We start from the raw sequence: 15,578 nt of genomic DNA on the forward strand, positions 1-15,578 counted from the left end.
ATGAGGTACAGCTGCGGTTCGGGGCCGGGAATTTTCCTTCCGCCGACTAAGCTCTCTTGAAGGACGGCTTGAAGCCGCTTCGCTTCAGTGTCACTAATTATTATTATTAAACCTACAGCAAAAGACAGCGAAGGCTTCTTTGGTGATCTCGCTCTACTCAATTCTCTATGATGGTTGAATAGATAACCAAAAATGCCTGTTTTCCAGTCCAAGACTTTCCGCCGAGCAACAACGGCCTCATCCTCTCTAGGTGAGCGCATTGGCGCTATTTACCGGTCCAGGCTGTCTAGGCATCCATTTCTACTCTTTGGCCTTCCCTTCATTGCGGTTATGGTCGCTGGATCGTTTGTTTTGACTCCCGCAACTGCTCTGAGATACGAACGGTACGACCGCAAAGTTAAACAATTGAGCCAAGAGGAAACGATAGACCTGGGACTGAAAGGTCCAGATGGAGAGGAGGCCATCAAACGAAACCCCAGAAGAAGAGTTATTGGCGATGAGAGGGAAGAATACTATGTGTGTTATATATCCCGAGAAACCAAAGTCTTGTATTATATGACAGTACTAATGAGCCTTCTCATTTAGAGACTTATGGCAAAAGACTTGGACAACTGGGAACAAAAAAGAGTACAACGCTTTAAGGGCGAGCCCGACGGTAGATTATAGCGTTGAATACCTGAATCAGACATCGGGTTCTTTGAACCATTGGTGACAGTTTCTCATATCGGTCCTCATTGCGCGGCTCAACTGCACCCGCGTCCCAAATTTCACTTGGCTCGCCCATCGCTCATAATGCATTTCTCACTCGTCAGAGCCATTGCATTCGTGGAGAATACGGCGGTTGAGTCAATGATATTGACCTTCAACGACCACCGAGGACCTTCTTCCCCGAAAATCAAAAGCAGAGGTGCTGAGACTGCGGGACAGGTCTGGAAGTGGCTCTTATGGATCGATGCCCATTCGTATTGGACGTGTTATATCAATTGGCACATCACTAGGCTAGTTGCATTCTCAAGCTTTTCAGGGAGAATTTCAGCCGCGAAGTATCTGTAAACGCGGATCACTTTTATCGCAGGAAATTATGCTACACAGAATTCAGCAAAGTAGAGAACTTTGCATTGACTTCTTATTGGCTACTACATAGATTGCATATGTTCCTGTTCTAGAGTGCCTCGGGTAATTATTGAACAATCCTCAGTGGTTTGTGTTTCAAAGCGACTAGAAAGACTGATGGTGTAACACTTTAAATAAAGTTCATTCATATTCCTGTAAAATTTAGGTTGCCCATTCATAGTGCTTTTTGCACTTACTCTGAAATAAGCAGTAACTAGTTGGCAATTGCTAGGTAGCTAGTTAACTATTAGTTATGTGTAGCTAGTAGTTAGCTACAGAATAAGTACTCCTTTATCATCCAGAGAGTCACAGACTCTAGATCATTTCGCGAGTCCAGACTCTTGTACTAAAGTAAGTTAAGAAGTTAGAACCCTTAAGGCAGCCCCTAGGCTGACGTATCACTCTCTCCCGAGTCCCCAGGGCCCAGTCAGAATTTAGTAGCCACTGCGGGCGGGTTCCTGGTGGCTAGGAGAGATCCAGAACAGTTGTGACTTGTTAGAATTACCCACCTGCACCCATAGCGACTGACACTCTTTTCCCAATCAAATAACGTCATATCCGAGAGAACTACCAGATTAGTAAAGGTTTAGCCAGCCCCTCTTGTCTTCCTCTTCTGCCGACATTATTGCACACGAACGCCGTCTGTTATATGAGCTTTATAATCTAAACCCTGGTGGTAGTAAACTACTATTTTCACCAGCCTGCAATTATTCCTCTTCTTCTATAAAATAGAGCCTTCTTCTATCGGCTCCAGGTCCTTAATCCACATGCGTTGAGCCCACTTTCAACCATCACCACACACCAAGACCGAAGCGCGCCACTCAGGTTATGATCATACTTTGAAACCCTTTGATCCTCAACAACCTTCACCATTAATCAAGATTTCATTCCTCCAGATAAGAAAGATATTTGTCATGAATACTGGTGTTCTATTCCTTTTCAAATACAAGAATTAAGCTTGGTGGAAGCTCCTAGGAGCCTTCAAAAGGGTGTTTTCTTCCAGTCGTGACCAATTATGGCTTGATGGTCTTGTTCCATTGAACAACCACTTTGCTAGATTGGCGGATTTCGGCCTACCTTTACCTGCGGATATAATATGTCTACGATGGCAGGTCCAAGACATCCGCAATCTCCCTGGACACGGGAATCTAATGGCGGACAACTTACCACCACTTTTTCGCCACCAACCCTCCCGATGCGGGATCCGAGCTCTCCGTCAGCTAAAACCAGTACTATATCAGTCGACCCCAACCGTGAGCAGTCCAGTCCGAACTACTTTGGTATCAACATTGGGAATACAAGCAATCCGGTAGACTCAAATCCAGGGCCTTATGCGCAGAAAAATTGGGATGGATTCGTGCCCACTCAATCTTTTGTGGCAAGTCCTGGGCCACAACTCTTTCTTCAAAAGCCAGAAGCCCGGGCTCTTGCTAATCCACTGAAACGCTCCCTCACAAATAGGGCTTGTGAAAGGCCTATGGATCTAACAGAAGAAACGGGTACTGTTTCCGAAGGACAACAGGCCATGCCACTGCATGTTCCAGAGACTTTGAAATATTCTACTTCACCATACCATTTTGACAAAGTGGACCGACATTCAGGCCCTGATGAACAGCTTGCGATTGCTCAGGAAACTGGGACTCAACACAATGCTGTTTTCCCACCAGTGGTATGTCTGCTTGGTGGAAGTTTATGGTTTCTCCCTTCTCACCGTTTTTTAGGTAGATGGCCAGTCTTCGATGCGCGTCCGGGCAGCAGAAGCCAATACACGACTCTCGACAGTCTCGCCTCGGAATATGGGAGAGATATTCGTGTCTCTAAACTCAATACACGAGGACATGAGGGCTATATCGATCGAGCGTCTATCTGAAATCATCAAATCTCCTGGTGACGAAACCTTAATACTTGATATACGACCGTATGGACATTTTTCAGAAGCCCACATACAAAATGCGCTCAATCTCTGTATTCCAACAACACTATTGAAGCGCCCTTCGTTTGATACGCGAAAACTCCAGGCTACATTTTCAGCTGAAGCAGAAAAGGCAAGGTTTAAAATGTGGAGGAGCTGTTCCTCGATCGTTGTGTATGATACTACCACAAGTGATAAGCGAGATGCAGGGCAGCTACTTAATGTTCTGAAGAAGTTCACTGCTGAAGGGTGGAAGGGTGAAGGCTGCTACCTAAAGGGTGGCTTTGCCGCTTTTGCAAACAGGTTTCCAGAGCTCATCCAACAGCATTCACATCAAGGGAGTACCCACAAAAAGCAACCTTCAATGGATATCCAACTCCCGTCCACTCTTCCTATTGCCGGAGGTTGTGCGTTGCCGAAAACTTCTACGGTGGTAAATCCATTCTTCGGGAACATTCGCCAGAACATGGACCTTGTCGGCGGTGTCGGTCAGATTGCTGTCAAACTTCCGAAAGGCCTAACGGAATCGAATAAAAAGTCGCTACCTGCATGGTTGCGTGCTGCATCTGATGCAAAAGATCAGGGTCTAGGTGTCTCAAAGAAATTTCTCGCTTTAGAGACGAAAGAATTAGATCGCATGCGACAGGCCCTTTCTGTTGACAATGTTTGCGTCAACACCCCATCCAGCGAGCCACAAGGGAAATATCGTGTGGCGGGCATCGAGAAAGGGACAAAGAATAGATACAATGATATCTATCCCTTCGATCATTCCCGAGTTCGACTTCAAGATGTTCCAACGGGCGATTGTGACTATGTGAATGCGAGTCATATCCATACTAAATATAGCAACAAGCGGTATATAGCGACGCAGGCGCCTGTTCCCGATACATTCAACGTAGGTGTCAATATCTCTGCTGTGTATCTGATTTTTAACCATTTCTAGGACTTTTGGCGTGTTGTTTGGGAGCAGGATGTCAGAGTTATTGTTTCTCTCACCGCTGAGGTCGAGCGGGGTCATGTTAAATGCCATCCTTATTGGAAGTCAGGGAACTACGGCCCTTTGAAGCTCAAATGCTTCGCCGAACGGCAAATAGAGGTGGAATCAGCGGATCATTCGCCAATTGGCCTACGTTGTGTCCCAAATCCCGTGCGATGTGACCCTTCTCTTGACCCTTTCGCCGCCGGGAACAGCCCTCACGATCGCTCTCGCGAGGCTAGTGATGATCCCGTCATCATTGTACGGCATTTCAGCCTATCTCACTCCTCTTTCCCGTTTCAACCACTTCGGGAAATCACACAACTGCAATATCCCTCTTGGCCCGATTTTGGAACTACCTCACAACCCAGTCATCTTCTCAAATTAATCGACCAGTGCAACAATGTCGTACGGGCGACTAGTGCTGTTAAATTCAACAAGTCTGAAGCCGAGCCTAAGGGACAACAACCGGTGTTGGTCCATTGTAGCGCTGGGTGTGGACGCACTGGTACCTTTTGTACTGTGGACAGCGTTTTGGATATGTTAAAGCGCCAACGTGCGGTGAGAGGGGGCCATTCTCGAGGCCTCACGGTTGGCCAATCCTATGATGAAGCATGGGCACACGATGACCAGATGGATCTGGTTGCTAAGGCCGTGGAAGACTTCCGTACGCAACGACCAAGTATGGTTCAAAACCTTGGTCAGTTCGTACTTTGCTATGAGAGTGTACTAGAGTGGTTTGTATCCCAACTGGAAGGAAGAGATAGTCCAGCCGCTGCACATACCCTGTAACTCTTTAGCATAATATATTGCGCTATAATTCACCCATATCTATGCTGTGGTTTCTACGAAACTTTAATAAGTCATGATCATTGAAAATAACTTTATTTTGTTTATATATACATACATATTATATTCTAGCATTACTAAAATTATATTAATGATATGTTTATCCCTGATTTAAGGCTATATTAGGTAGATTAAGTATATTCTGCTAGATATTAATATTTCAGGCTTGCACCACCAGGACCGCTGGAGGATCTGTGATGGCTCAAAAGTATGATTCTAACCTAGAATAAACAAATGAAATAATTATTGACCTCCAAAGACGTAATATAGAAAATAAAATAAACTGATAACTTATTCTCAAAAGGGGTCATTCTCTGCTAATCATTATTGCTTTGTTTTATTTCCATAGAGAAATAAATAAATGTTTACCTTAATGATTTTATCAAGAAGTGATGGTGGCGGAGGTCCTATGGAGTACCTATTATTGACTTCGTATGGATTTAGGCAGCGTCAGGCAACAGTCACTGGCTGCTCCAATTGTTGATGTCTACAGACCTGATCTATATAAACCAATATTTCCAAATTTCAAAGCAGAAGCTTCCCGACATCCACCTCATTTCCCCTCTTCCAATATATGCTCAGCAGAGAGCTTCAGAATATTTTCTTGATCACCAGTGGTAGAAACCCAGGACTGGAGCATGCTCCTCAATCTTCCCACAGAGCTTATACAGCTCATACTTTGGAATACAAGCACACCCGCCTTTTTGCAAGCAGCTCTCTCCTGTCACACTCTTTTCGAGATTGCCTCGACATGTCGCGAGGTCATCTTGCACCACTTACAGCAGACACCTGGCACGGATCTTCAAGGCCATAGTTCCTTGAACACAAAGGATCTCTTCCGCCTGTTTCTCAAACGTTGTGCAAGACAGCTATACGGTGCTCAGTATCATTCAAGCTGCAAATTGTTTGCGTTTCAACCAAACATCATCGACGTTCGAGCATCGTCCTTTGCCAATTCGGGCGATCTAAATCTGGCGCTCGTCACCAAAGAATCCGGACTTGTTCATCTTTTCTCCATGAGAGATTGTCAGGTTTTCCCCCAAGGAGAAGTGCGCCCGCCATGGGATCACCCAGGCTCGGAAAAGGTGTTTCGAACGTCTTTTGACGGAAAGGGTGGGATTTATGTGCTCCAAAGCTCGACACTTACTGGGGATCATGTCGGTTCAGACGACAATCACCCTTTTGTGAAACATGCTTTGCAGACTGGACCTTCTCAAAGCACATACCTTGTGCACTATGATCTCCAGAGTGTAAACCCCTCCGTTCAGATTTGTACCTTTCCAGACAACACCGATTACGAGCCCCTGGCTCTTGGTGCAGCAGATGATGGGGCATTTGCGATTTCATGGAAAAAAGATAATACACAGGAAGTCGTATTGTATACGGACCTGATCGAGTCAGATGCCGATGACTCTGGAATATCCCGTTCGTCTTGAGCCTTCTATAACCCGCTACGCTCCTACTAATTGACCTGATACAGATATTGATTATGAAAGCTGGACCATCCTGAGCGAGCATGAGAGAGGCCCAGTTATGGACATTATATTTAACGATAGGAATAGCCAGCTTCTGTATTTCCACCGAGCCCAAGCACTCTACGGTTCATTCCAAAAGATCGATCCATTTGACCCGGATATAGAGCCAAAACTCTACGATAACTCGTGCCTAGTTCCATTTTCAAACTCCACGAGTCTTTACTTTTCAATTGGAATACCATTTTTTGGCACGCATGAGACGGATGCTTCGGCACCACCAAACCTAAGTCCTCCTATGTGTACATGGAAATATCTTGCACTTGGTATCGCGAAGCATCGCGAAGCAAATTGGACTGTGGCTTGCTTGTTGAAATCAGAAGCTCGCTGCCGGGCTACGAACTGCGAGCATGTTCTGAATCTCGACCGTGGTCGACGATTCTCCAACTGGACAGTAGTCGCCAGGCTGTGGGGTTTCCAAGAGGCAAGCAACTCCCTCGGCTGCATCGTGGCTACCTCTCAAAATGGAAGGCGCCTTGCAATTGCGAACTGGAACAAAATATTGGTCTGGGCCTTCGAGCCAAGTGAGCTTATCGAGCAGAATTCCAGTGGCTTTTACCCACCCAACTTTCTATCAGAGACTTCTGGAATGGTTAAGCTACGTCCGGTTGTTTTGCAAACGGAGGCTGTTTGCTTCAAAATGCGTTTCATGGAGAACGAAAACCATCTAGTGGCTTTGACTGACCATGGACTGATGTACTGGGACCTTCAGTCCCTCGGAACAGGAGCAAGGACAACACACGGGTGGGACTAAGCAGGGTAACTGGTTGGATTTTGGCATTTCATGAATTGCAGCTCGGAACTTTTAAGATGCCCATTTTGGTCTATATTAGCACGTTCAACTAGGTTCACGTGTTAAACATGACATAGGCTGAATATGAATGATACTGTGAGATTCCTTTAGAAATGATGAGCTGGTAAACAGCCGAGACTATATTGTTATAGCAAAAACATTATTCCTTTCCATTAATTATTAAAACCACAGTACTACTGCCCTTCACCTCCACCAGACATAGCAATGAAACCAACAATCAAGAAGACCCACCAGTATCTAAGTACAAGAATATACATTAGAGGGAATAATCGAATACTAGATCGATGATTACTTACTTCTGGAAAAATGTCTTCTCAACCACCTCCTCTGGACCTGTTCCGTCCGGGTTGACCACGATAGGCCGATTGAGATGAGGACGAGGGCCTGCCTCGCTGGAGATAAGCTTTATTTCGGGGCTGTTCGTCGCTACCGAGGAATCCGAGGGCAAGACGGAAACATGGTAAACTTCTCTGGAAGGGCTAAGGTGAAGTTGTATTGTCGGTTTGCGGTCTGTGTCGCCAATTATCGAGGACAACGTTGCAAGAGATCCCACCCATTCTTTCGAACTCGATGTTGTCGTGTAGAGGCCAATTCGAACCAGGTCATCCGGGGACTCCTTGAGACTGGCGCTATCAGGCGCAGTATATGATACGACAGTTGAGGTCAAAGATAATGGGTCGTACGAGATGCGTGCAAGCTGGGACGGTTGAGAGGCTCCTAAGGGCCAGTAAAGCACATCGGCGAAGGAGGGGACGGCCGCTGCTCCCGATGCCTTGGCGAGGAGGGGGAGGAAGCTAAATAAAGGGAGGAGCACGGATAATGATATATGCATTTTCACTGGATCTTTTAAACTGAAAAGAGGAAGAAAAATAAGGGAAAAAAAGGCAGTTGCGCAACGATTCAGGCGTCAAATCGGTCGAGCTCCATGAATCTCATGCACTGACTCGGAGAATTGACGCCGAGTCAAGCGCGCGCTAGTACGGCTGGTACGTACGGAGTACTAGGCCCCGTACCAGTACGGTAAGTACCTCCAGGTATTTACCATTCAGATCTTGAGTTATACCTACCTACGTAATGTGACAGGCGGCCCCTCTTCTTAAGTTGGGGCAGAACCTACTATAGACCCCTTTAAGCTGTCTAAACCCATCGAGTATAAGATAACATTGTGTCTATTGCACCGATTCAGGGCATGGTTGGGACCTGGTACTTTGGCATATGTTCCACAATATAAAGGGATTTATCCAGGCGGGGGATTCTCGCAAGAGCCATTACATCACATAGTTAACTGTTCGTGGGAGCTCGCCACCTTTTACCCCACTGGTGAGCTTTGGCTATCGGTGTTCCGCACTTCGTCCACGTAGCCCTGCTCCCTGCTTCAGTGCTCCGTAGGTACTACGGAGGATGTACTATGCAGTCACTACTTGGTACTTAGTATCTGGTCAGCTGGTGATTGGGAATGGAAAGTGGAGCTGTGATCCGGAGCGTCGATTCTTGACCTCTCTTCTTGAAGCAGATTTAACGTCAATCAGGATCCACGCTACCTCGAGGCATGTGGGATTTTCTAGCGAAGGTGCTAGCGAAAGTACAAAAGGCTCGAAACATTTAGTTTCTGAGACACTGATTCTCCACTTGCCTTCTTACACTTTTTCAGAGATACTTGATATCCATTGAAGCCTCCGGAGCTTATTAACGATACCTAGTCATCTTAATTTTGTTTGTAACCTCCTCCTGACTGCAACCCGCGACCCTTCTTGATAGTCCGACCACACCTTGGAGGAAAGAGACCATTCGAGTTCACACAGCCAGTATGACCTCCATACCTTATCGCCGCCCATCTCGCCAGGCGTCTCGCCAAGCCTCGCAGGACCCGCGGAACGAGATTCTAGTCCATATGAATCACTATATTGGTATTGACGTCGGCACTGGCAGTGCTCGTGCCTGCATCATTGATGAGAAAGGTGATATTGTTGGATTGGCCTCTGAGAACATTGGCTTGTGGCAGCCGCAGACTGGATACTATGTACGCGATCACCATCACGGCCCGAGAGTCTACCTAACCTTACACTGCTCTTAACACTTGGAAACTTCTACCATCCAGGATAAGTCATTGGCTGACGTCTTATTTTTAGGAACAATCCACAAGTGATATCTGGCGCTGTATCTGCATTTCTGTCCAGCGTGCCATCAGCCAACACAATATCGACCCCTCCACCGTGAAAGGAATTGGATTTGATGCCACTTGCTCGCTTGCCGTGTTCTCTTCAGAAACTGATGAACCTGTCTCCGTCACTGGCCCTCATTTTGACACCGATCGCAATGTGATACTGTGGCTCGATCATCGCCCTGTTGATGAGACGGAGAAGATTAATTCAACCAATCACAACTTACTCCGTTACGTGGGCGGCAAGATGTCCATCGAGATGGAAATCCCCAAGGTTTTGTGGCTCAAGAACAACATGCCCAAGGAGGTGTTCGATGATTGCAAGTTCTACGATTTGGCTGATGCCCTAACCCACATTGCAACTGGTAACGAGAAACGGAGCTTCTGCAGTGTTGTTTGTAAACAAGCATACGTCCCAGTCGGTGTTGATGGAAGCGTCAAAGGCTGGCAGGAAGACTTTCTTGAAGAGATTGGCTTGAAAGATTTAGTGGACGACGGATTCAAGCGAATGGGCGGTGTCGACGGGGTGGTGAGCCGTTTCATCTGTTCCTTCTTCTCTTCCCCTTATTATATTCTACCTTGACCCGGATTAATTGATGTGTTTGAACCTTATATTTACTAATGCCTTGTCCTTGAGCAGAATGGCGACTACCTCAGTGCTGGCGAATTAGTGGGCACCCTCTGCGAGAAAGCAGCTTCTGAGCTTGGACTACCCGCTGGAATCGCTATCGGAAGCGGCGTCATTGATGCATATGCAGGCTGGATCGGTACTGTGGGCGCCAAGGTTCAGCTGGCTCCTGATCAGCTCAGCAGCGAGGTTGCCAAAAACGACAAGTCTCAGGCATTTACACGATTGGCCGCTGTCGCTGGAACATCGACTTGCCATCTTGCCATGTCACCAGGCCCGGTCTTTGTACCAGGAGTGTGGGGTCCCTACCGTGACACCATCTTGCCTGGATATTGGATGGCCGAGGGAGGCCAATCTGCAACGGGAGAGCTCTTGAAACATGTCATTGAGACCCATCCCGCTTTCAACCAAGCTACCTCAGTCGCCGAGTCATACCACACCAACATCTATGACTACCTGAACGAGCATCTCAAGGAGATGGCCTTAGAGCAGCAGGCGCCGACCATCTCTTATCTGGGACGCCACTTCTTCTTTTACGGTGACCTCTGGGGCAATCGCTCTCCGATTGCTGATCCAAACATGAAAGGTTCTGCCATTGGTCTCTCCAGCGACAAGTCTGTTGATGGCTTGGCTCTTTACTATTATGCAACGCTCGAATTCATCGCCCTGCAAACTAAGCAGATTGTCAAGACAATGAACGATGCCGGCCATGAAATCACCTCGATCTTTATGTCTGGCTCCCAATGTCAGAACGATATCCTCGTCAAGCTCATTGCATCTGCCTGTGAGATGCCCGTGCTCATCCCGCGCTACGTCCATGCTGCTGTTTGTCACGGCGCAGCGATGTTGGGTGCCAAGGCTGCCAGTGCTGATAGCCAGGGGAAAACCGAGGATCTCTGGGACATTATGGATCGTATGAGCAAGCCTGGAAAGAAGATCGTCCCCTCAGAAAACAAGAAGGAGCTTGCTCTTCTCAAGGTCAAGTACGATGTTTTCTTGGAGCAATGCTACAACCAACAAAAATATCGATCGCTAGTAGATCAAGCTGTGGGTACATGGTAATAATAAACCCGAAGATTTTATCTTGATTGGAACATGCAACTGGTATTTCACTTTACATGTTCCAATGGATTCATTAGTCTTGCTAATGTAAGAGGTATAAAAGTAGTAATCCAGAAGAAGATAGTTTCTTTTATTTTAATGACCAAGGAATTTGGATGGGCACTATTCATAAGTCTTACTTTCTTAGAGGGTTCGGTTCTAGGCCCTACTACATTCTAGAACAAGGCCTGAGTCTTTTGTTTCTTCAGCCTACAAGTCGACCAGGAAGAAACAAGGTACCTGGTATAATAAGGAGAACAAAATTTGATAAACTATTTATCTGAAACTGCTAGATATGACATGATGTGCAAAAGAACTGCTCCAGAGAAAACAAAAATTAACTGTAAGAGGGGTGTCTGTCCATCAAAGGTCAATAATTGTATAAATGCAAAAGGAAGGTTCAAAAAAGAAGACAAAAGAGAAGAAATCAATAAGCAAAACCCGAAGTTGACCGTCCAACGGTATAGAAGGTCTCGGGTTTAGTAGGTCCTATAGCCAGGGTATCAAAACGATCCACACCCATTGTGTCCATGTTGCTGTATCCGGCGAGATAGAAGCCGATCACCACAACGAGGTACGTTAGGACAAGAATCGAACCCTTAAAATAATTGCTCTTGCCTTCTCCGTAGACATATGACAGGAGGAAAACACAGAGAATCACAGCGATCATATCCCACTGAGGGAAAATCAAACTAAAAGAAGAGTTAGATCAGTGTTGTAGTGATCAAGGCGGTGACGGAGCTTACTTGAATGAATGATTGACGAGTTCTGTCGGGTCGAAATTACGACCGTATAGAGCACTAAAGAGAACGAGGGCGGGAATCTGCAGTAGGCAGACCTGCAAGGCGTAGGCAGACCCGATTTCCATGGACAAAGCAATATTGCCGTTCATTGCGAAGGATATGGCATTCTGGTGTTGGAAATGTCAGACTCGGTCACATAATTCATAAAAAAAAATCATTCTTACCAGGAATTCAGTAGTGTTTGGAACCAAGGCGAAAAGGGTAATACCGAGAAACTTCTCCTCGATATCAACACTTTCCAAGACAACATCCACAGTATTAACAAGAATTTCAGCAATAATTGCGTAGAATACTGTCGCCGTAAGAAGGATGATAGAGCTCTTGGCTTTGCTCCAATTTGGTGCATCATGGCCGCCGCCGCTTGCAGCCGCGCCACCATGCTCAGGAGAGATTCCAACCTCATCATTGTCATCGACAATGGATTTTGTCAGGTCAGGGGTATCCTTGCTACCCTGGCGTCCTGTAGACTGTTGAACAGCCAGCTTTCTTGAGCGTGCTACATCCCGAGCAGCAACCGCAGCCGCCGTTGCTGCCACTTCAGTAACACGGCGCACAAGACTCTCATTTTCTTTTCCGGATAAAGCTGACTTCACGTAATCATTTCCGCTTCGCGGGGGAACAACATGAGGCATCGAGTTATCAAATGCTGGCCCGACTTCTGTTTGATCCCAGGCATCCTCCGTGGCATGTTCTGATAGGCCGACTTGCTCCAAGGATTGTCCCAGAATACGCTTATATAGCTGAGAATCACGGATCGAGCTCCTATGGCCAGAACCCTGCGGCCCATTTGGGAACAGGTAGTATCTAGGTTCATAGGCAGCAGATTCGTGGACAAAGTGCGCAGCCCGCTTTTCCTCCGCTTCAGTGGCCCAAATAAGTGCCGCATGGGTCCGAAGAGTAAACCATAGACCGATTACGTAAGAAAGGAACAAGAAGACTGCAGCAAACCAGGAGTATGGTTTGACAGCTTTCTCGAAAAAATCATCATTGATCGCCGGGGTCTGGGAGAAATAGCAACGGCGGCAGTCCCGTAAAGTAGAGTCAGCAGGTCCAGTGCAGGATCGACAGTTCAGTTCATGCTGTGAAACAAAGTCAGTGATGTACAACATTTCTTCAAAGAGTGTTAACCTACACTGCCATAAACCTGATAAAACAACGTGGGACTGAATGCAGCAATTATAGAAAACAAGAGCATAGTCGAAGTTACACCTGCAGACTTTACATTGAATCTCTGTGTCTTGCGCTTGATTGCGCCGAAACACATGGATAGTCCAGGGAGGAAAAGAATGCCGGCGAAGATGCTGCCGATGATACTGCCTTCCACCAGTTGTGACTTGCCTTCCGTAAGAGCAACACAGTACAGGTAGACCTCAACTATGGTCGAGAAGAATGCGTTAATCGCGGCCCCCAGACCCATGGATGACTGAGCAGAAATCGATGCAACAGCCTGTCCGATGAAGTAAGCAAGGGGGATGATTGAGAAGAGAGCAAGGGTGAATATTAGGCCCGGGTGAGTAACCCAGGTCTCGATATGTAAGCTTTGACTCAGGAGGAAGTAGTCAAAGATGACAAATAGAACGACACCGAGAAGATTGATGAAGAAGATGTTCGTTCCATCGATGGTATACTTCCAATACCGCAGACCAGCAGCGCGGTAGGTACACAGAAGAATCGAGGATGAGGAACTTGAAGGGAGTCTAGGATATGCCATGTCAGAATGAAATGACAAAGCCAAAGGGTGACGTCGGAGATGATTGAAGAGGATTATTGTCACACGGCCCATTGGAATCCAGAAGACAAGCATCCAGCAGATGAGTGACGCCAGCAGCATCGTCGGACCAACCAGAAAATAGAAAAATATAAAGAACACGACACGGCCTAGCGTCCATTCGCCGCGCCCGAAGAGACGTCGTTTGGACGGATGGAATGAGCTGTCCTGATGTTGCCCTCGCTGGGTGCGGCCAAGAAGGCTGTCTCGCTCGCCGGTCGAATCCAGGCTATTCCGTCGTCTCCCGACCAGAGAACGATCACGACGAGGCCCGAAGAAGAGCCTGCCATGCTCGAGATCCCCATTTTGCCACTGCTCATATTCACTAATGCTGCGTCCCTCGCCTTCATCTTCATCCGCATAGTGTTCATCTGTTTCTAGTCGAACAAATGACCCGAAAGGATAGAAGAGATACCAGGAAAGATCCAAGAAGACCCTTCCATATGCTCGGGCACTAGCTGAGAATGCAAATAAAAAACAGGCGACTGCACCGAATAGGGCTGCAAGAGAAAGCCACCAGCCGAAGAATAGAGACCACAGCAGGTTCATCACGAACAAAACATTGCTAACCCGCCCTCCTGGTGATGAATGGATATCTCCCTCTGCAGTCTTCTCAACAGAGCGACTCTTCTTGTACAATGCAGGCTTCCATATTCTGATACCGAATGGATGGGTTTCATTTATAGCTTGTTGTCTATCCTTGAGGGTGAAGCTTTCCGCGTCGCTTGTCTCATCATCTTCTCGGTGATCTGTACTGTCTTCAGGTTGGTCGGGACTTGAATTTGCACCTGATGACTCCGCTCGAGGTTCCGTCAAGTCTTCGTCTTCAAGATCAGGCTCCTCTGCCTCGGGAAGAGGAAGCGCACTTGGACGGGCATTCGTCCGACGCCTTATGGTTGAGCTCTGGGTCCTAAGCGGACGCATCCTCGGAGATGGCTGAGGAATTACTGCCTGTTGCATCGCGATATCCTCCTCGACTTCGCGAACATCATCGTCGGTGGAAAACTCTTGTCCTCTATGGGGTACTGTTCGTTTCGAAGACATACGTCGCGACACGGAGGGCTTTCTTGGCTTATCTAGCTGGAGAGGTGCTATAGACGGTGAAAGGGAGGATTGTGTCCGAACGGATTGTTCGGCTTGGACACCGTCATCGCGTATATCCAATCCCAATGGGTCGGAACCTTCCATAGTCCCTTCGTTCGAGTTAGAAGCAATCGCAATCAAGATAAGTTGAGGGAGGGAAGACCGAACCGTAGCTCCTCCCGCCTGACACGCTGGGCTTTTTTGGACGAGTTCCAGTCCGCGGCGTCTCAGCCTCACGAGTTGGTTGACTTGCGGATTCTGTAGGGTCTATTGGGTCTTGCGTGTCTGCCATTGCTACTATGTCGCAGAATCAAGACGGATTAGGTTATTCAACCGATAAAGGCCAAATACTCTTCAGACGTGACCTGCACACCCAAAGCGCTTGAATATATTAACAGGCTTGAAACAACATAACATAGCGCAACTGCTTGCGAAAAGGAGGAATTCAGAAGCTTGGACTCGGAAGGGGAAATGGAGGCGCGCGGGGGGGGGGGGGGAGATCAAGACAACAACAAAAGAAAATGAAGGCAGAAAAGCTAGTGTTGGTGGAGTCTTCAATTAATCATATGATCTTTAAGGCATTTTTCGCCCTCAGCTGAGGCTCGTGGTATGTAAATGTCCCAGGGTCTTCAAGACCTTGTGATAGTAGCAAAAAAACAATGAGGGCGATGTCTCTGAAATGGAGGTGGAGAGCTAGCTGCCTGGCGGGCCTGAGCTCTTACACCCAAAGGCCGACTTTTGAACCTGATGACCGGGCCAGCGCTGAATAAACCACCTGTAAGCTAACCGAACCTTTGTAGCTTCTGCTTTTGTACTAGACAAATAATAATGGCTTTTG

The 15,578-nt window shown here is 47.1% G+C and overlaps 5 protein-coding genes across 5 annotated transcripts; 3 read left to right on the top strand and 2 right to left on the bottom strand.

Annotated features, from left to right (window-relative positions):
• The first annotated feature begins 89 nt into the window (after positions 1–89).
• On the top strand, positions 90–1,128 carry ASPZODRAFT_132410 (hypothetical protein). The gene is made up of 2 exons (XM_022723013.1): positions 90–516; positions 586–1,128. The coding sequence occupies exons 1-2, from the start codon at positions 193–195 to the stop codon at positions 664–666; spliced, it is 405 nt and encodes a 134-aa protein (XP_022580850.1). The 5' UTR covers positions 90–192; the 3' UTR covers positions 667–1,128.
• Positions 1,129–2,951: 1,823 nt separating this feature from the next.
• On the top strand, positions 2,952–7,136 carry ASPZODRAFT_151906 (hypothetical protein; the record flags this gene model as incomplete). The annotated part of the gene is made up of 4 exons (XM_022725793.1): positions 2,952–3,920; positions 3,969–4,262; positions 5,681–6,275; positions 6,331–7,136. 4 exons carry the CDS (start codon positions 2,952–2,954, stop codon positions 7,134–7,136), a joined length of 2,664 nt encoding a protein of 887 aa, XP_022580851.1.
• A 133-nt stretch (positions 7,137–7,269) lies between these two features.
• On the bottom strand, positions 7,270–8,138 carry ASPZODRAFT_132413 (hypothetical protein). The gene is made up of 2 exons (XM_022723014.1): positions 7,493–8,138; positions 7,270–7,433 (listed from the first exon to the last, which is right to left on the bottom strand). Exons 1-2 carry the CDS (start codon positions 8,026–8,028, stop codon positions 7,370–7,372), a joined length of 600 nt encoding a protein of 199 aa, XP_022580852.1. The 5' UTR covers positions 8,029–8,138; the 3' UTR covers positions 7,270–7,369.
• Positions 8,139–9,003: 865 nt separating this feature from the next.
• On the top strand, positions 9,004–11,047 carry ASPZODRAFT_65990 (hypothetical protein; the record flags this gene model as incomplete). Its single annotated transcript, XM_022729342.1, has 3 exons — positions 9,004–9,216; positions 9,326–9,886; positions 9,998–11,047. 3 exons carry the CDS (start codon positions 9,004–9,006, stop codon positions 11,045–11,047), a joined length of 1,824 nt encoding a protein of 607 aa, XP_022580853.1.
• A 280-nt stretch (positions 11,048–11,327) lies between these two features.
• On the bottom strand, positions 11,328–15,053 carry ASPZODRAFT_132415 (hypothetical protein). The gene is made up of 5 exons (XM_022723015.1): positions 14,909–15,053; positions 13,022–14,850; positions 12,054–12,968; positions 11,833–11,996; positions 11,328–11,778 (listed from the first exon to the last, which is right to left on the bottom strand). Exons 1-5 carry the CDS (start codon positions 15,030–15,032, stop codon positions 11,514–11,516), a joined length of 3,297 nt encoding a protein of 1,098 aa, XP_022580854.1. The 5' UTR covers positions 15,033–15,053; the 3' UTR covers positions 11,328–11,513.
• Positions 15,054–15,578: the final 525 nt, after the last annotated feature.

This window comes from Penicilliopsis zonata (genome assembly GCF_001890105.1).
Source record: "Penicilliopsis zonata CBS 506.65 unplaced genomic scaffold ASPZOscaffold_7, whole genome shotgun sequence".
NCBI classification, from domain to species: domain Eukaryota; kingdom Fungi; phylum Ascomycota; class Eurotiomycetes; order Eurotiales; family Aspergillaceae; genus Penicilliopsis; species Penicilliopsis zonata.